The sequence below is a fragment of the Typopeltis vanoorti genome, chromosome 10 (assembly GCF_054136105.1).
Source record: "Typopeltis vanoorti isolate ZY-2024b chromosome 10, IOZ_Tvanoo_1.0, whole genome shotgun sequence".
Lineage (NCBI taxonomy): Eukaryota > Metazoa > Arthropoda > Arachnida > Uropygi > Thelyphonidae > Typopeltis > Typopeltis vanoorti.
Genome location: NC_143558.1, coordinates 91,933,270 through 91,954,595, shown reverse-complemented (window position 1 = coordinate 91,954,595; position 21,326 = coordinate 91,933,270). Strand labels below are relative to the sequence as shown.

Here is a 21,326-nt window from a genome sequence, read left to right as displayed (position 1 = left end):
GAGGATAAGATAACACACGTTTATCATTTTATCTGGAGAGAGAGCTCAAACATACTATGAAAAAACCAATTAATCGCAACACGGTAACCTAAAATACGTGCTGTGGACAATAGTAACTAACTTATATTGTATCTAGTGATGTATGCAGAGCTAGAATGCTTGAAAAGTTGATAAAAAATTATTGTAGGTTTTTTTTTTTTTAATATGCTCCAGTATAATTTCTTTATACTGATTCTAGAAGCAAATGTTTTTGGATTATTTTCTCATTTGAAACTACATCATATAATATTAGTGGCCATCTGCTGAAGTTTTTGAACTATTCTGAATTCAGAAATCCATTAATGTATTTAACTGGTGTGTAACCCTAACAGCTTTATTTTACTGAGAATTTTTATGATGATTTTGAATGTTTTTACCATCAATATTTGTGTATAATGACAGAAAAAATTGTGACCTTTTTCATAAATGAGTGATGATACAAGACATACTTTTAAGTGTTATAACAGAAAATATGTGAAAATCATCATTAATAAATAAATGCTCATATCATTGATAAAATGCATGATTTTTTTTTTCTACCTCAAAGACTGAAATACTATATATAAGTTTTTTTTTTTTTTCCCCTCTTATCACTTACAGCTATAGTCCTAGAGTTGTAATGTTCTTTATTTTTTTTACATCATTTGTAAACCTTACTCTACAGACCAAATATTTTTTTCAAGCCACTTCAGGCCTCCAATAACAGTAATAAATTTCATCACCAATCTAAAAGTTAACTGTTTCAACATTGATAGTTACACATAGAAAAAAAAATCATCCATACCATTAAACAAAAAAATTAATAAATTGACCAGGACTGAGAGTGAATACATAAATGTGATATACCAGACAATTGTGGAACTTCATCTAGGCACTTGACTAGTAAGCCAGCACAAAATTTATCAAGCCCTGATCACAGCACTACATGAAAGTTTCCATTATTACTAGCTTCCTATCAGCAATTTCACTAAATTAGTCCATTATTTTTTAATTAATTGCTGGCAAAGACCATGTAAAAAATGTAACACTTTAATAAAATGACTAGTTTCATACAGCCTTACTGTGTACTTCTGATTAAGACAAAATACAAATATAAAGAGGTATTTTACAAAGAGATTTATGAATTATAAACTGTTATTTTTTCAATTCATTCATTTAAATGACAGATGCTAAATGTAGGAATGAGATATCGTATGTGCAGTTCACTGTTACAGGATATAACATATCCTACATCATAGCCTAATTCATTAATGTGTATATCCTTTATGTATGCTGCCCAGAATTGATTTAAGATAAAGCCTTGATTTTTATTACACTGGATCAGACATCATATCATCTCACTTGCTTCCTTAAATTTACATACATAGTTATTGAATTCTATGTGCAGCATTTTTGTGAATTTCCAATTGGCTTGATGGTTTTCATTGATAGTGTGAAAAGCTACTCCAGATTCTATGCTCATTTCTTCTGCACATCTGACGTTCTTTTTGACGGATTTTTCTAGATCACCCCATCTGTCCAATGCAACAAATGCTGCAATTACAATAGATTTTGTAAACTCTGGTCTTTTCATATGTTGATGAGTTTGTTTTGGCAATCTTAACCTCATGGAAAATATTTAATAAAGATAATGTAAATGTTTTGCTGGATGACATTAATAAAATGGCAGTTTGGGGAAAGAATATTTGTTGCCAGCTGAATGTGGCAATATGTAAGGTTATACACTGGGCTGAACAGATGCAACTGTATATTATGTTGATGTAATTGCACTGCAGAAACTGACATGACTAGGGATTCAGATGTGATTGCAAACAGGAAGTTAAAGTTTGGAGGACACATTTAGCAAAAGTGGCAAACAGCTCAAGAGTCTACTTGTGTATGTTAAGGCACTCGCATGCATTAGTGCACGCATGTGCACACACACACTGATAATCAGCAAAATAGTTGCCCAGGCTTCTTTGAGAATGTAGGTGTTGGAGAGGTTTTAGTAATGAATTATAAAATTGGTGCATGATCTACAGAGTATTCTTCCCTATGAGGACAAACTGGAATGCATCTTGCTTACAAAGTTTGGAGTAGATGCAAAAGAAAATTTTCAATATGTGACTGGCTAAAAAGATAACAAAAGGACACCTCTGGAATGATTAGAATGGAATGGCAGAGACAGTCATGAGAGATCTGTCAGTGAACAAGTTTCAGATGAGATATGATATACACTGGTTTCCATAAATTAAGGAACAAAGAAAAATCACAATAACTGTACAAATTTTTATGCAATTCAGTGGGAAGCAGTATGATATGAGATGTGAAAGAGACATCCACAAAAATTGTATATAAATAGTTAAATTCAGTAACAAATGGGTACATGAAGAAAATGGTCAAAATTAGATTGTCAATAAGGAATGTGGTTGTTACCCTTCACAGTGACAACAGCACTCACAATGATGTCCAGGAGCTTAGTTGATAATAACCATTGCTCCTGCAAAGCTCCCTCAAGGTTTTGTTGGGGGGGGGGGAGAGATTGAGGACAGCAACACATCTACCTAGAGCATCTCAGATATGCCAATAGGATTAAGGTCAGGAGACTTGGCTGGCTAGTCCATATGTATGATAGTCTTTTTTCTGATGGGTATTGGTCCATGAGCTTCACTCAATGAGGAGAAACATTATCTTGTATGATAAATGTCTCCTTTATGACACCCACACACTGGTTTCCAGAGTGTATCCACCCAATGAGATGCCTCCTCAAACCATTAAATTACCTCCATAATTGTCCCTTTCATGGATATTAGAGGGATGATAACATGTCTCCCAATTCTCCCCAGATCAAAGCCTGCCTAGTATCAATTTATAGAGCAAATTAGGACTTGTCTGTAAACAGTATCAACCCCCCACTGGTCTTGGAACCAGTTCATGTGAAGCCTGAACCCATTCCAAATGTTCACTCCTGTGGCATGGGAATGAGGGCATGCAGACTACTAGTCTACCTAGCATACAGACCATCTTAGTGAAGCCTTCTGCACACAGTGGAAAAACAGTGCAAAACTTTCTTAACGATATACTAGTAAAAGCTGAATGTGCAATATATACATTTAGATGAAAACGGAAATACTATAACAAGGACAGTACAAAGTTTTTTCCCCCCTTCTTAGATATGAAAAAACAATTCCTAAATGTTAAGAATATTTCTGAATACTAATAATGCTGCAGTAATAAATAACTACCAACAAAAATATTCACAGTAGTATCATACCCTAATTAATCACTTTTGCTATTAACTATAGAAATACAAAATGTTTCACAAATGCTGCTAATCAAGTTACTGATTTTTTCCCTCAAGCAGTAAAGAACATTGTAAAATTGTAGTAGTAAAATTCTGTATACTACTGCATAATAGTTTCTCTTGATTTGTCCTTCATTTTCAATATTATACATCTATAGTTGTCATCAAGAAATTTGGAATTTTTTTCTCTTGTTGATAAAGAATTGACTTTTCAAACAAAAAACAAGTGGTTACCCATATATGCTTCATTACTTTTAAATAACCTTCTAATCAAAGAAATTACTGCATATTATACACCTATTGCTTCAATTTGCAGTTTTAAGAGAACTGAGAAAGAATTTTTGTTACCAATTAAGGCCAACCTGTTCACACCACCTGTGCAAATCACTCCCAGTTTCTTAAGCTGATTAATGCAGGTTAGCTATTCATCACTTTGTAAGTAGAGCTGACCAATTATGAAGTTGGCTGACAGCTGAAGTTTTCAGGTTATTTTTGATTTTGACATAAATCTAGTTTAATCTTCAGATATTCACGTCAAGCTATCAGGCAAAAGTCAAGCTGTATTACCTTAAGAGGGAATAATATACAGAAATACCTTCCACCAATTACAATACTAAAGTTATTAAAAAAAAAAAATTAACAGCAATAATTTTCAGATGATCAGCATACTATTTAATCCATCCTTTAACATGAAATATTCTAATAGACAGAAAAGGTGAGCCACTTACTGCTCTTCTTATGTGATTACAAAAAATTGTATAATGTCATAACTAATTTTAAATAATTATCATTGTAAAACTAACAGAACTGTAAATTCTATATGTAAAATTGATATTAACAATGTTTAAAATCTCAAATTTTAAAGTATTCAAAGGATTAATATAGACTGACAGTTGTTTATAATAAGAAAAATTGATTTTACCTCTGTATATATTCTGATATAACCTGAAGAAAATCCAACAATAATACAAGTCCAATCTCTGATCACTTGGGAACTCCTACATCATAAGAAAGGTACATGACTACACAAAGTTAAAATATTGCATCATTACATGAAAGTATAAATTTAGTTACTATATTATCCAAAAGATTCATCTCGATTATGCAGGCTTCAGTTATATTTATAATATTTGTGCAGAGCATCCACAGATCGATAGTGGCAATGTTCTCTGGCTGGAAAGATCTAATAAGTTTGAATCTCATCCCATCTAGGACGAGACAAACCATTATAGAGCCTTTTCAACTGATAGTGAATTAGTTTGTCACATGCAGAAACAGTTGCTTTTTTTCTTCATTCAAAACAGATAAATGACCAGAGAATATATGCAATTGTCAGAAAACAGACTGGATTAATTGTCCTATATTGACCATTAATGAATTAAGAGAAATGAGAATGAAGATGTGAAATTTAAAAGCTGATAAAACTTCTGTGTTACTGTTCTGTTGATACAGGAAACAGTTTATTATTAAGTGTATATGTTTTTTTTTGTTTTTTTTTTGTGGTATTTTCATTTCAGAAGATTAATATATGTTCTATTATTTTAATGGCTAATATAACCTACTTTTGTTTAGGAATGCCCCTTTTTTACAATGTCATTGGCTCTTTACCCAAATTCTAGGGCATTACTGAAGTGTTATAAAACTAATATATGAAGAATAAAATAGGAGGAAAATTTGGACATACCTACCTTTTTGGATGTTGTTTTCTGTCTCCTTATCCTGGCAATATTCCTTCATATGCTGTTAAAGGAAGGGGGGACCCTACATAATCTCCAAGAGTTGGAAGCTCCATAACATAAAAATTAGGTCATGACTCCGGTCAATAGGAGACAATACAAGTACACCAAAGACAAAAACACCTAACCTACATGACATAGCATCCACTTTCCCCACGAGTTCCGAAGATGACACCTGTCCAAAAAGGCTCACATCCCATTACTCCCACCCCTGACTTTTTCCCTTAAATCCCTCCTCTTCCTCAAAAAATAATTTCTATCTTCAGATCCTTCTCTCACCCCCCCCCTCTCTCCCAAATGCTCTCTACCCACCCTTAATAATAATATTATACATATAAAAAACCCAGGTTTTTTCAAATAATTCCCCAACATTACTTTACCCCCACTTCCCCTCAAAAAAAACCCTTCCTTTAATAGCATATGAAGGTACATCGCCAGGATAAGGAGACAGAAAATAACATCCAAAAAGGTATGTCCAAATTTTCCTCCTATTTTATTCTTTATATATTATTAGTTTTATAACACTTCAGCAATGCCCTAGAATTTGGGTAAAGAGCCAATGATGTAAAAAAAGGGGCACTCCTAAACGAAAGTAGGCTATATTAGCCATTAAAATGGTTTATTTTAGAGGAGTAACATGAGAATTTTCCCAGAAATAATACCTTAATATATTTTCTTATTTAACTTGTTCATCTTCTGGAGACCCCTGAAAGCTAACTCTAATATGCTTTTCCCAAACCCTAATTTCTCATGTTTTCCTGCAGCATAGGAATCAAGTTTCTTTAATAAATTCCTTGGCTAAATATTCATTAGTATTATGTAAAAAAGTAGATTAAGAACTGACTAGCTTCATGCATGAAGGTCCAGTAGTTTCTACAGGTGGTATATCACAAAAGAAAGCTAAAAATCAAAACAAAACTCAGATGAACTGCTAGAACATAGGATAAAAAAATTTGAAACAAGGCAATCAGCTGAAGAACTGAATTCCTATATATATTAAGAAATCTAATTAATGATTTCCAGACTTCAATTAAAATAAGTCTGGTGTCTTTTTTAAAACTTCTTTAAAAGCTTATTTAAAACTTCTGCTTGCCTGAAACAAGCACAAGAACATGGAATTCTAATAAATACCTGGATGTTTGTAGAAGAGATTGCTGTCATTTGGAGATCTAAGGAGGCTATAACAGTTCAGGTATTTATTACAATTTCTTGTGCTTGGGTCAGAAAAGCAGTTTTGAATAAGAAAAATGAAACCAGTGTCTCATTTTAATTGAAGGTACTTTTTACATTACATTACTGCCCTTCTCAAGAGTTATAAGCTTACAAGCTTATAACTCTTGAGAAGGGCAGCAATCTTGATGGAAAGATTATTTAGGGAAGGGATGGAAACAGTCTGTACTGAATGCTGGGAGTTTGATGGGAGAAGAAAAGAGTATCTTTTAGACTGTGTTCTTTTTATCCATTAGGGCAAAACTGGTAGATAAGAGACTGAAGTTCTTCTTTTGGCAATCTTCATTAACTTCGAGCTAACCAAAGGAATAAATGCTATATGCCATGCATTACTGATGCCTCACTTTGATTGTTTTAGTTCTAACAGTTAATCTGAATTTTAATTTTTTATCCTTTCTTAATCTGTCACACTGAAGAAGCAAACAGTGCATAAGCTAATTTTGCATAATAATTACCTTGATGGACCTGTGATTTCAGTCAGGATTTCTCCATGACTGCAGGTCGTATAATGTTATGCATTAAGGGAAAGACCACTACCCAGACTAGTTTCGACCTTTATTGAGGTTTCTTCAGTGGGAGCCAGACCCAGAAGATACCCCAGTCCTGAAGATATTTTCAGGCGCAAGCTTTGTTTGCTCACACTTGGATAAAGGATTAAACTAAATTTATTATAGTCTAACCAAGTGAAAAATAAACTTTCAACATCTTTCTCTAAATCCAGAGAAATTTAATAAAAAGGTGGCACACCTTTTGGAAACTCCTATAGGTAAAGATGACCTCGCCATTGCTTCTGCCTGGTATCTCCACTTCTGGGCCTGGCTCCCACTGAAGAGACTTCAATAAAGGTCGAAACTAGTCTGGGTAGTGGCCCTTCCCTTAATGCATATCATTATACATATCTGTAAGGAGATGTGTTTTGCATTATGGGAGATACTGAGATAAGAGTGATGTTAGCTTGGTCCACCTTTGCCACAAGTTGCCCAGTGTTGTACTACCTCACCCCAGTCCTGAAGATATTTTCAGGCGCAAACTTTATTTGCTCACACTTGGATAAAGAATTAAACTAAATATATTTTGTTTATATTGCACATTCTTCTTTCTATTGCACGTGGAGTTGTTATTAAGCTTTGTTCTTCTTTTAAAGTTGTGTTCCATGTTTCACTGCCATAAGTTAATGCTGGTAAGATGTGACTATTGAAAAGATAGGTTCTTGTTTCTATATCTATGTTTTGGTTGGTAATTGTTGATTTTATTTTGTTGAAGGCTATCTAAGCAGCTCTTTTTCTCCTTGCTATTTCATTTGTTATATCATTATTCATTTTTATGGACTGGCCGAGGTAGATGTATTCTTCAACTTTTTCAATGGTGTGAGATTCTAGAGTGATTGTATGATCTTTACAGTATTTATTTTTCATCCATCTTGTATTGTCCGGGTGTATTTCCAATCCAATTTTTTGGCAGTTTTAGCTTATGTTATTCCGCACTGATTCTAAGAGTTTGGGTGAGTGAGATATTAATACCACATCATCGGTGAATAATAGGATATTTAACATTTCACCATCAATGTTTATTCCATCTTTCATGTCAATATTTCGAATGATGCTGTCCAGAGTAGATGTGAAGAGATTAGGTGATAAGACATCACCCTGACGTACTCCTCTACTTAAGTTAATTTTAATCGGGTGATTGAAAAGGGGTGATATTTGTTGTGCCTTCTTTCTGGTTTTCTTTTACAAGTTGGATGTATGCTTTTTCTAAGCCTGTTTCTATTAAAGCTTGGAATACTGCATTATGCTCAACAGTGTCAAATGCCTTTTTAAAATCTATAAAAAGAAGACAAAGTGGAATCTGGTATTCTCTGCATCTTTCTGTTAGCTGAGTAATAGTTTGAATGCGATCTATTGTTGAAAAGCCTTTTTTGAAACCAGTCTGTTTTTTGCAGCTATTTTCGTTGATAGAGGTTTGTATTTGGTTCAGGATGACTCTGGCAAATATTTTATATGTGTGTGCTAATAGACAGATGGGGTCTGTAGTTAATGTCTTCCTTATTACATTTTTAAAGCAGAATTATGGTCTTTGATGTTTTCCATTCAGTAGGTACTTTCCTTAATTGTATATATCGGGTAAACCTTTCTGCTAGAGCTTTAAAGAGTATTTGTCCATCCATTTTTAATTCATCAGAATTAAAAATGGATGGACTTACCTCCCCATTGAATACAATCCGACCAGCTCTCAGATTAGAACTCTCCACAGACTCCTTAAGAAAGTCACTTCTTGGCCTGTGGAAGTCACCAACAAACTTAAACCTTATAACTCTAGACCCCCCCCCCCCCCCGATTATATGGACTTCCAAAAATACATAAACAAAATGTGCCATTGCATCCCATAGTGGATGGCATTGATTCTCCCACATATAAATTAGCCAAACATTTAGCCAAAACGCTCGCACACTACACTGGCAACACACCATCACACACAAAAAACTCAGCCCACTTTAAAGCCAGTATAGAAAACCTCACACTCCAACACACTGACATAATGGTCAGTTTTGACGTCTCCTCCCTATTCACTAATGTCCCACTCAAAGAAACCCTTGAGCTCATCCAAGCCAAGTTTCCTCCCGATATCTCAGCCCTATTTCAGTTCACAATGAACTCAGGCTATTTCGTTTGGCAAGGAAAGTTCTACAAACAGATAGAGAGGACAGCCATGGGTTCACCACTTTCCCCACCCTTGGCCAATTTCTTTATGGAGACATTTGAAGAGAAAGCCTTAAACTCCGCCCCACAAAAACCCACTATTTGGCTTCATTATGTGGATGATGTGTTTGCTATTTGGCCACATGGCTCAGACACACTCCACTCCCTCCTAACACACTTAAACAACCAACACCTCAGAGTCCAGTTCACCTTAGAAAAAGAGGAAAACAACACCCTCCCCTTCCTAGACACTTTAATCACCAGCCAGCTTAATGGATCGTTGGTTTTCTCTGTTTACAGAAAACCCACCCATATTGGCCGATACATTCACCAGCAATCCCCCCCCCTCACAACAATATGGGGTGATAAAAACACTATATAACAGTGCAAAATTAATCTGCTCAGATGACAAGGCCCTGACTATTGAACTAAACCACATCCTCAACACTTTCTTAGCCAATGGCTATAACCCCAAAAAAATCCAAAAAATACTAAAACCTGCAAACCACAACCCCCCTCTCCCCCTCCACAATAAAGATTACACCAAGTCTATCACCATCCACTACATCCAGGGCACCTCTGAGAAAATAACCAATATCCTCAAAAAATATGACCTTACTTCCTGTTACAGACCATATAAAAAGTTGGCATCCCTTATCCGCTCTACCAAACACCAACCACTTCCCCTAGACCTACCTGGTGTATACCAGGTCCCTTGCAGCTGCAAATTGTCCTACTTTAGCCAAACAGGCAGAACAACAAATATCAGGATTTCAGAACACCAAGACTACAGCCGGTTTCACCAGTACAGATGCTCTGGGCTGGCAGACCATGCCTTAGATACCCACCATAAAATTCGTTGGAAGAAAACAAAAATAATTCATCACAGCAAGTTTAAATACGAAAGATTATTCAAAGAATCTTCGGCAGCTCTAAAAAACGTTCCTAACCTCAACAAATTTGGGTGCATGAAACTGCCCCAAATTTGGGAGACTTTCATTATGAGAACTTCAGCCCAACTGCCAAGACTACTAAATTAGCCCACAAGAGGGCACCATTAGGACTTTAGGAACAATATTAGTTTCTTGCTTTCTTCCTCATTTGCTTTGTGTTAGTTCCTGAGTGCACATACCATATCTTTATGTTCCTGAAGATGGCAATGTGACGTTGCCGAAATATAGAAGTGATTCATTAAAGTTACCTTTAATTAATATACTTCATTTGTGTTGTTAATTCCGTAAACTAATTACCAGTTATTTACATTTATAAATTTAAAATATATAATTTTTTTTTTTTTTTTGGTTTAACCAATAAGAATACAATTTGGTCAGCTAAATCCCAAATTGCCAGCCCATCCTCGTTCGTTCAGTATCGAAGTAGATACCCAACAGGGTGCACCACGAGAAGGTGAGGATTGGACATTAGGTCAGAAGCCCTGGTCGGTTCTCCGCATTCCTTTAAAGGCTATGTGGAGGTCTCCTCTCAGTTATACAGCTTTGACCCTTAAGCACCAAAATAAAAAATAAAATAAAAAATGATGGTACAATATGACAAAATTTCATGCCGGCTGGGGCGTCGCCCGGTTAAACAAGGCCCCCGTTGTTTTCGCCAGAGAACCAGGGCGAACAGCGAAAGGTCAGCTACTGGAACAAATCTGAAATCAAACCCCAACTCAACATCACCAGAGTTAAAGATCGGTACTATCAACGTAAGAAGCCTGAATGGCAAAGAAATGGAGCTAGCTAAGGAATTAGATAAGTACCAGATCGACATAATAGGGGTGACTGAAACAAAAAAGACCAAAACTGGTGAGATCTTTCTGAGCAAAAATACAAAATGTTATATTCAGGCAATGACAATCAAGGAAAAGAAGGAGTAGCCATAGTATTCAACACAAAATACGAGGCTAATCTTCTTGAATGGCAGTCAGTCTCAAGTAGAGTAATGTGGGCAAATATGAGAATGGGGAACTGGACAATGAGACTTATTTGTGCCTATGGTCCCACAGGAGGTTCTACTAAGGTAGAAGTGGAGGAATTTTTTGATGCTTTAGAAAAAGCAACTGACACAATGAAAAAGGAAAAGTTGGTCCTTGTTGGGGATCTAAATAGCAGAGTGGGAAATGATTGTGAGACATACAAAAATATTTTGGGAAAATTTGGTGAAAAGAGCAAAGCTAATAATAATGGCAAATATCTGTTGGATTTCTGCTCAGGACATGGACTGGTTATTACTAACACCATGTTCCAACATAAAAATGTGCACAAATTCACATGGAGAGAAGAGGCTAGGAATAAGAAAAGTCTCATTGACTATGTTATTGTTGATAGTGATGTTTTCTCCCTGGTGCAGGACACCAGATAGTACAGAGGATTTGAAATTGGAAGTGATCACTATTTAGTCTTGAGCAGGATAAAACTGAATTTCATACTGAAAAGAATAACATGTAAGAAAGTTTTAAAGCGAATAAAAGTTGAGCAGCTCTCAGATGTGAACTGTAGACTAAAATACAGAAAGATTATTGAAAAGAAAATGAAAGAGTTTGAGAACAGGAATCAAGCCTTGGAGATTCAGTGGCAAACTCTGAAGGAAACATTGATTGATTCTGCCAGAGAGGCATGTGGTGAGATTGTGTGCAAAGATAAAAAAAATCAGAACTCCCTGGTGGACACAGGAAGTTAAAGAGGCAGTGAAGGAAAAGAAGAAAGCATATCAAAAGTTCATGGCAAATAAGTCAGCTTTTACTCTTACAGAATACAGAGACAAATGTAAGAAAGCTAAACAGTGTGTAAAACGAGCTAAACAAAAGTCATGGGAGGATTTTGGCAAGAATATAGAAAATAAATATCAAGAAGGTAGCAAAATATTCTGGAGGTTGTTGAAGAAGCGTAGGAATGGAGGAAAGGGTGCTGTAAAAGGAGTTAGAGATGATAAAGGTGACATGAAAACAGGAGAAAAAGATATCCTTGAAGTATGGAGTAATTACTTTGAAAAACTGCTAAATGAAACAAGCAGTGATGACAGCACAGTGATAAAAAACACTGACCAGGCATGCAGTCAGGAATACATATCCATACTTGAAGTAGAAAAAGCCATCAAGGGCTTGAAATGTGGAAAGGCAGCAGGAGTAGATGATATTCGACCAGAAATGCTGAAGTATGGTGGTATAAAAGTCTTACAGTGGCTGCACTGCATAGTTCAGAAAGCCTGGACAGAGGGACGAATTCCTGATGATTGGAGTAGAGCTCTCATAGTACCCATATATAAAAAGGGAAATAAAACTGAATGTGAGAATTACAGAGGTATTTCCCTACTGAGTGTTCCTGGCAAGATCTATGCAAGCATACTTGAGAAACGGTTGAGAAGAATTGCAGAAGAAAAGCTTGGTGAAGAACAAGGTGGATTCAGGCCAAATAGAGGCTGTCAGGATCAGATCTTCACTTTACGACAAATAGTCGAGAAAGCATGGGAATATAACAAAGATCTGTATTTATGTTTTGTCGATTTGGAAAAGGCATATGACAAGGTGCCAAGAGAGAAGCTATTCAATACGCTGCAGTTATATGGTGTCAATGGGGCATTATATCAAGCAATACTTAGTCTTTATTTGTGTTGTAAGTCAGCAGTTAGAATTGAAGGAAGTACAGGAAGATGGTTTAATGTTAAATCTGGTATGAGACAAGGATGTACATTATCCCCTCTGTTATTCATTATCTATATGGATCACATTATGAAGGAAAGTGGTATTAAACCTGATATCAAAATTGGAGATGTTAATGTCAGCTCTTTGCTTTATGCAGATGATGTTATACTTCTAAATAAATCCCCTACAAGTCTGCAAGATTCTCTGACTAAATTGAATAGCTGTTGTAATAGATATGGTATGAAGGTCAGCAATAAAAAGACAAAGACAATGAAAATAGGCAGAATCTTTGAAAATGTCAACTGTGTTGTGAATGGAGAACCTGTGGAACAAGTAAAACATTTCAGCTACTTAGGCACGATTTTTACTGAAGATGGTAAATTAAATATAGAAATTGACAACAGAATCAGCAAAGCTGGTATGGTGGGAAGTCAATTGAATAAATTCATATGGAGTAAGAGAGAAATTAGTCGGAACACTAAATTAGCTGTATACAAGACAGTGTTCAAACCAGTTTTAACTTATGGATCTGAGAGCTGGGTCAGAAGTAAAACACTTGACCAAAGACTAGAGACCACAGATATGAGAGTCCTGAGAAAGATTCGAAACGTGAACAGATGGCATCAATGGCAATATCATATTAAAAATGAGGATATTAGGAAAGAACTTGACATTGTCAGCATCCAGGAATGCATTAGCAGAGCTAATCTCAGGTGATATGGTCACTTAAATAGAATGGGAGAGGAAAGATTAGCAAAACAAGTGTTCTCTGCCAGGTTGGCAGGAAAACGACCAAGAGTAAGACCAAGATATAGGTGGATTGATACGGTACAAAGTGCCTTAGACGATAGAAATATAAGATCTGATAATGTTGGAGTCTTGACAAGTAACAGACTGATTTGGAGGAAAATTGTAGATAGGAAGTTAGTAATGATGTAATTTTTTCATGTAGTACTGTCATATCCTGTACACCCCTTGAGTGTACATGGCAGGAATTTGATGATGATGATGATGAAATATATAATTTAAATCACACTTAGAAATATTATAGTATACAATATTTATACTATATATTGTAATATACAACAATAACAGAAATGATGTATAACTCTTCCTTTATTATTATCTGCATTACTTATAAATGCTAGTTTTATTATTTATATAATAAATATACTAGGAACTTTTTTTTTCTGCAATCAATGAAAATTATTTCACAACATGTTTAAAGATATTTTTATTTGAGGCAAGCAGATTTTAAAATTTTTGAAGCATTTCACCCACTCCTTCCCTCATCTGTTAAATGCAACCAATGACACATCACATAGGAGGGCATTTTGCTTGTGACATCACCAAATGCTTACAATAGCTGAAGAGAACATGCACAAAATTAGATATGCAATAACATGCGTAAGATTATATGCAATATGATCTTATGCAATAACAAAGAGAAAGCACGAAATTAGATCTGTGTTTATAGCAATGGGAAACAAAGCAAGCTGCCTTTCCTAACATTAAGAAATAAAGGTAATCAAATGATGAAATTAATTCGAGATTTTTAAGAATGAAATACAACTACATCCTATTTCCTTATGATGATTAAAAGTAACTGTAATGAGAAAAACTGAAGTTACCAAGTTATTTAATATTAATTTCACCTCATAGTGGAGTGAATGATTTCTACATGTTTTTACAAGAAATAATGATATCAATATTGAAGCTGCTTCAGAAGTTTTGCAGAACCCACTACACTTTTCACTGGAAAGCTAAAAGCTATAAGCATCCCAATTATAAACTCTTGAGATTCCATTTCATAACTTTAGTTAAGACAATGCATTACAGAAATGATCACAGAAAGCCTATATGGAAGACTTTTTTTTTAATCCTGGAAACTCTTATTTCATCCATCAAAGGCAGACAGGCCAGAGGAATATACACAATTAAACATAATGCACAGCTTTAGCTGCTCCAACAGAAGCATATCTACACAACAGATATTTGATACATAAGGCATTCCATTTGTTTATTTGCTAATACATGCATAAAACACTCCTTCGTTCTAAACCTATTTTCTACAAAACTGTAGAAACTGAGGGGGGAAAAAATCTATATTTATTTAAAGAAACTGACTGTCAAAGAGAACCTCAGTATCCTGCTTGTTTAGGACAGTGCTTCCCAAACTTCTGGATGTCAGAGCCCCCGTTGGAAAAATTATAATATTTCAGGTTCCCCTCGAAAAAAAATCATAATATAGACATATATTATTATGATATTTATTGTATTTATATTCAATACAAAACATACACAGCGAATATTGCAAAAATCAAATACAAATATTACATTTTTAGCATCTTACATATACATTTGACATGCCACATTATCTCATATTTTTATATAGATAGATATATTATTATTGTACATTTGCAGTACAAGCACATGAAACGTAAAATGATTAGTAATAAAGAAAGAATTAAAAACATAAAAGAAGTTTAATAACAATTTAATGTGATGGATGTGTTTCAATACTGCTACACAAAAAGTCAATATCAGGTGAAATATTTGAAACTGCAATTCTTAGATTTCTGCTTGGAAATGAAACTTATATGAATAAGCATATATTTACTAATATTCAATAAGCTCCAAAATACGCAGGAAGCAAAATTTGTGAACCAGCACCAATGTGTGATTTTTTTCCCATTAAAATATAAAAAATAACAAAAAATAAATAATAAAATTTAACTACATTTCTTTTAAGATAAAAAAAAATCTACTTAGTCTTAAAACATTTTCAATTTGTTTTCATTATTTCACCCCCCCCCTCAACAAAACCTACGGCCCACAGTTTGGGAAGCACTGGTCTAGGATGCCAAGAGTCTTTATAAAAGCTTTTCATCTAAAGGTGAGTTAGTTTGTCTCATATAGGGATGGAAGAGTTTTCACTCTCTGAAACTCAGGATTTTTTGCAAGAAAACTAGCTAGGAAAACATACATTTAATACAGCCAGTAGCTTCAGCCATAATTCAAAACTCAATCTGACCTTGTTTTTCTTTAACACAGAATTTTCCAACCTGAGGTACACCAACCACTAGCAACCTTGAGAAATTCAAATGCAATCTTCCAAACACTTATCTGAATATGCCATGTTCCAAAAATCATCGTTAAGTTTTTCTTCTTCATTTCTATTTTATTATTTTCTGAGAAAACCTCTTAACCTTTTAAATAACAAACTACACCAAGTCTCCCAACCCCAAAAATACACCATGTATACCCACCAGCATTCTTAGCTTAATATTCGATAGTAAACTGCAATTACTGCTTGCTCTTGAGAACATTCAGAAGATAATAGCAAAATTTGGCAGTCCTGTCCTTGAGGAATAGAAAACAGGAGTAAATAAGTGAAACATGATTCAAAATCTTAATAAATTTTCTTTTCAAGTTTTTCTATATTTTTTCCTCTGAATTCTTATATATTTTACTATTATATTCTGAGGAAACCTTAGCAAACTACATAAATGGCATTACCAAAATAACAAAAATATATCTACAGTATTCTTAGCTTAATGCATGCCTTGTCAACTTCACTTTCTACTTATTGTAGAGGTAGTTTGAGTTATTTGGGTTATTAGGGGCTACAGAGAAGCAGCTAAGGATGTGAGGCCCATGTAGTATGTCTGCAAGTTGCATGTGTTCTTCTGATCAGTTTGTCTGTTTTTATGGAATGAAAAACCCAAGTTTCCAGGAGAAACAATCCTACCATCTCCCATATGATGCTCAGCAGTTAAGGCTGTAAGGCTTTCCTGTCCCTGAGTATACTGCTTCCTCTTATCTTGATATGCAAGAGTTTTATTAAAACTCTTGCATATGAAGTCACCAAATTACTTCAGTAATTCACACTTGTTATATTTCATTATAATAAAATGGCAATTATTACTCCTCTTCATTCAATGTATACAGAAAGGTCAGTTGACTTTGATTTTACTATTTTAGAAAGTTGGTTAAAAATTATGACTCTCCCTTAATGCATAGCATTATGCATGCTTGAAAGGAAGGGTGTTTTGCATTATGGAATACTAAGACAAATGATGTGAATTCATCAGCCTCTAAGTATCCTAGTTGTGAAGATACTTCATCATGCAAACTTTCTTTGCTTATACTTATAGAAAGAATTAAACAATATAATTTCTTAAGATGTATAATTTACTTGCTAACCAAGTGAAAATACTTTCTACGACTAATTAAAGATACCTAATAATAATAATTATATGACGTCATACACAATTAATAATGAGATGAATTTTACTCAGATTTGGTATTTGAATCCTTTACAAAAATTAGTCAACTATATTCAGGACTACACAAAGGGGCAACAATAATTCTCTGACTCAATGGAATTCAATAAACTTCAGGATTTGGGAAAACATACAAGAAATTCCAACTGGCTCACTTTTATCAGACAATTTTGGCAAGGAAGTTTTGAAATGATAATAATTTGCTTTGGCTCGATGAAATTTAATGAGATTTTGTAGTTAAGACCTGTATTAAAATTTGTTAGCTTTGATTTAAATCAGACCATTATTGTTGTGAAAAAATTACGTGGAGGAAATATTTTGTTTAGAGATAAGTCACCATCTATACAATGAAGCAGTATGTACACTTACAAAATAACGTCCTAAAATAATTATTAAAATGACAAAATAATTATTAAAAATCTCAATGACCACCTACATGTTGCCCATCTTGGGTAATATTAAGTATTGAGTATGTAGATTTGTTTGAACAAAAAACGAATATGATAAAAGATAACTGACACTGGGTTTAATATGTCATGATAATATAAATAGTTAAACCAACTAGTTTCACTGCATATGCTAGTGGCTTCTTCTGGGTTAGGAAGAACATTACATAACTAAAACTGAAAATGTAGGAACTGCTATACAAAAAAAAAAAAAAAAGCAGAAACACATAGGGCATGGAAACAGGAATGGCTCATTCGTTGTTCCGTAGGTATGCATGATATGCTTTGATTTAAATCAGACCATTATTGTTGTGAAAAAATTACGTGGACGAAATATTTTGTTTAGAGATAAGTCACCATCTTTACAATGAAGCAGTATGTACACTTACAAAATAACGTCCTAAAATGTGACAAATTTTGCACGAATATGATAAAAAATAACTGACACTGGGTTTAATATGTCATGATAATATAAATAGTTAAACCAACTAGTTTCACTGCATATGCTAGTGGCTTCTTCTGGGTTAGGAAGAACATTACATAACTAAAACTGAAAATGTAGGAACTGCTATACAAAAAAAAAAAAAAAAGCAGAAACACATAGGGCATGGAAACAGGAATGGCTCATTCATTGTTCCGTAGGTATGCATGATATGCTTTGATTTAAATCAGACCATTATTGTTGTGAAAAAATTACGTGGACGAAATATTTTGTTTAGAGATAAGTCACCATCTTTACAATGAAGCAGTATGTACACTTACAAAATAACGTCCTAAAATGTGACAAATTTTGCACGAATATGATAAAAAATAACTGACACTGGGTTTAATATGTCATGATAATATAAATAGTTAAACCAACTAGTTTCACTGCATATGCTAGTGGCTTCTTCTGGGTTAGGAAGAACATTACATAACTAAAACTGAAAATGTAGGAACTGTTATACAAAAAAAAAAAAAAAATACAAAAAAAAAAAAAAAAGCAGAAACACATAGGGCATGGAAACAGGAATGGCTCATTCATTGTTCCGTAGGTATGCATGATAGTTGGCAGAAAAGTTAAAGTCTGATGTGTGGAAAGATCTAATAAGTGATTTCCAAATATCACATAAAATCATTCCCCAGTTTCTGTTGAAAGTTTTTATGAAGTGAAACAACAACCTGAGTCTCTATTTATCAGTGCTAACCTTATCATAGCAGCAATACATAGTGTGTGTGTGTGTGTGTGTGTGTGTGTGTGTGTGTGTGTGTGTGTAGTTTTTGCACAATATAAAGAAGAGACTGAGTAGTGATTTGTACTGAATTAGTATGACATTAAAAGAATATCCTCATTGAAAACATTTAGGGGGTGTAGGCAGAAAAATTCAGTCTCACTTAAAATATTTTACAATTCTTTTTTCTTTCTTCATTAGTTGCTGTTTGCTTTACTAAATTCTACACTACCTTCTCTTTTATCCTCTCATTGCTTTACCTTGAGTTCTTAAAAAAATGTAGTGAACTGCTGTAATTCTGCTCTGTCAATTATGTACAATAAATACTGTTTTGAAAGGACACCAAAGATAATAATACCATCCAAACATGATATTTCAAAAAATCTATTCCAAATCTTATTGGTACTTTTGGATTAGAAGATGCTGGAAGAATTATCACCTGATAAACTTTCAAGGGGTTGAAAGGAAATGAAACAAAGGACCGAAATAAAGGAACTTACCTGCTTGGTTGATGAAATCTCCAATTCAAAAATATTCTTTAATTCTTCTGGATAACTAACTCAAATCTGAGATGTCATTTGGTATTAGACTTAATTTTGTTGAATAAACTATAAGAAATCAGGGAAACATGTGCACTTACATCAAGTAAAATTTCAGCAAGCAGATTCTCAACGAAGCCTCATAAAACTGTCAAAGAATTATCCTCATTAGCAAAAGATGAAAATGCTACAAACTCACTCACTTGCAGGATTTTGAACTGCACTAATGTTTTATGCATGTCTAATGAGGTGTATGGCATTTCTTTTCTTGACAATATCATACTAGAATCATATTTGTTTCTCAATCTACCTTCACTCTCAGATTTCTTATATTGATAATTAAAATAATAATTAAATTTATCCCTATTATAACAACCTTTATAATATTTTTACAATATGCTGCCTCATTCAATTAAATTCAAATGAATTATGTAACAACTGTATAGGATTATGATCTCAAAATATCAAATTCCTGATAGGTCCTGTCATAGGGTATAAAGGATGTTTTGATGATATTATGTGATAGGATATTCCTATTGCCAATTTTTCTCTAAATTAGTCTGTTATCTGCCAAGACTTCAATATTGTGTCAGATCTTATAAGACTAACCACAGTGATCCACTTAGTCTTTCTCTGAATCTTTTCATGACATCAAACACTTGAATTTTTGCTAACCTTTTTCCAAACCATCTGAGATTAGCTCTGCTCACACATTCCTTCCTTAATGCTGTCAGTCAATGCTTTTCCTCCTGCCATTTGTTTACTCCTCTAATTTTTCTCAAAATTTTATATCTGTGGTCTCTAATCTTTGATCAACAGTTTTATTTCTAACCCAACTTTCAGATCCATAAGTTAAAATTGGTTTAACAACTGTGTTGTATATTGCTAGTTTGGTGTTTGGGTTAATTTCTGCTCATGCCATATACATTTATTCAGCTGCTATCCGTCATTTAAGATTTGCTTATTCAATTGTCTATTTATACATTTAGTTTGTCATCTAAAAATTGCACCTGAATAGCTGAAATCTTATTTGTTCTATATGTTTTCCATCCAATGAAGATGAAATTTGTTATAGTAGTAATTAAGTTTAGTTAAGGAATCCTACAGACTTATACTGGATTTATTTAAGAATATAACATTGTCTGCATAGAGAATTGAGATTAAGATATCCAATTTTGATATCAGACCTAATGCTATTTTTCTTCATAATATGATCTAGATAAATGATGAACAAAGTGGAGATAGTGTGCACCCTAGTCTCACACTCGATTTGACATCAAATCATCTTTCATTGCCTCCTATTTTAACTACTGACTTAAAACTCAAATACAGACTATGTATTACTCAATACAATATTGCATTCAATGCCATATATGCCATATAACTAGTAATTTTAACAGCCTTTCTCTTGAATGCTTTGTCACATGCTTTTTCCAGATATACAAAACTTAAGTACAGTTCCTTATTCCCATGATTTCTCAACTATATATCTTAAAGTGATAATCTGATCCTGACAACTTCTATTTGGAATGAACCCAGCTTGTTCTTCAAATTTCCTTCCACAATTTTTAAAAATTTGAAAATAACTGGAAGAATGGTGGGACACATGCTCTTTGAATAGAAAAGCTTTCATTTCAGTTCTCATCATGATGAAAATAATCTGTAGATGACCTTTTTCAACTGAATGTAGTTAAGTCCATTTCACATGGATGTAGAAGAGTTTCTTTCTTGCCTTTCCTGGAAACTCAAGCTTTTATCCCCACAAAATAAGAAATCTAACCAGAAACATACAACTATCAGAAAAATAAAATAAATAAAGTGTAATGTATAATGAATAGTGGATTATGTAGTGGAGACAGTGAATAATCATGTATTTTGTGGTGTAGAATGGCCTCCTGCAATGAGTCCTGGGATTCTACAGAGGTATCATATAATAAGATGAGGCTAACAGGTGAATAAGGTAGGTTTCTGTGGTTAAGCAGTTCTACAGGAAGTTCTCAGTATTGAGACCACATTGTAATATAAGGAGTTTATTAAAAAATAAACAATTAAAACCCAACAAGTTTCATGCATCGTAAGACTTACATCACATCATTAGCAGTAGTGGTATAAACGTTTTACACCACAAAAGCCTATAAACAAATAACACATATTAGATGTTTTTTATAACTTCACAACTGTTAAATAATTGATAAACCAGAATACAAATAATAA

At 33.9% G+C, this 21,326-nt stretch overlaps 1 protein-coding gene across 2 annotated transcripts in view; it reads right to left on the bottom strand.

Annotated features, from left to right (window-relative positions):
* Rab3-GAP (Rab3 GTPase activating protein) overlaps positions 1-21,326 on the bottom strand; it is a 732,105-nt gene that overhangs the window by 615,644 nt on the left and 95,135 nt on the right. The window contains exon 5 of one of the 2 annotated variants that reach the window (XM_090399255.1): positions 4,245-4,320. The exons of the other annotated variant lie outside the window; for it this stretch is intronic. Coding sequence (XP_090255381.1) covers positions 4,245-4,320 — 76 coding nt within the window. The remainder of the gene's footprint in view (positions 1-4,244; positions 4,321-21,326) is intronic. 2 annotated transcript variants of the gene reach the window in all.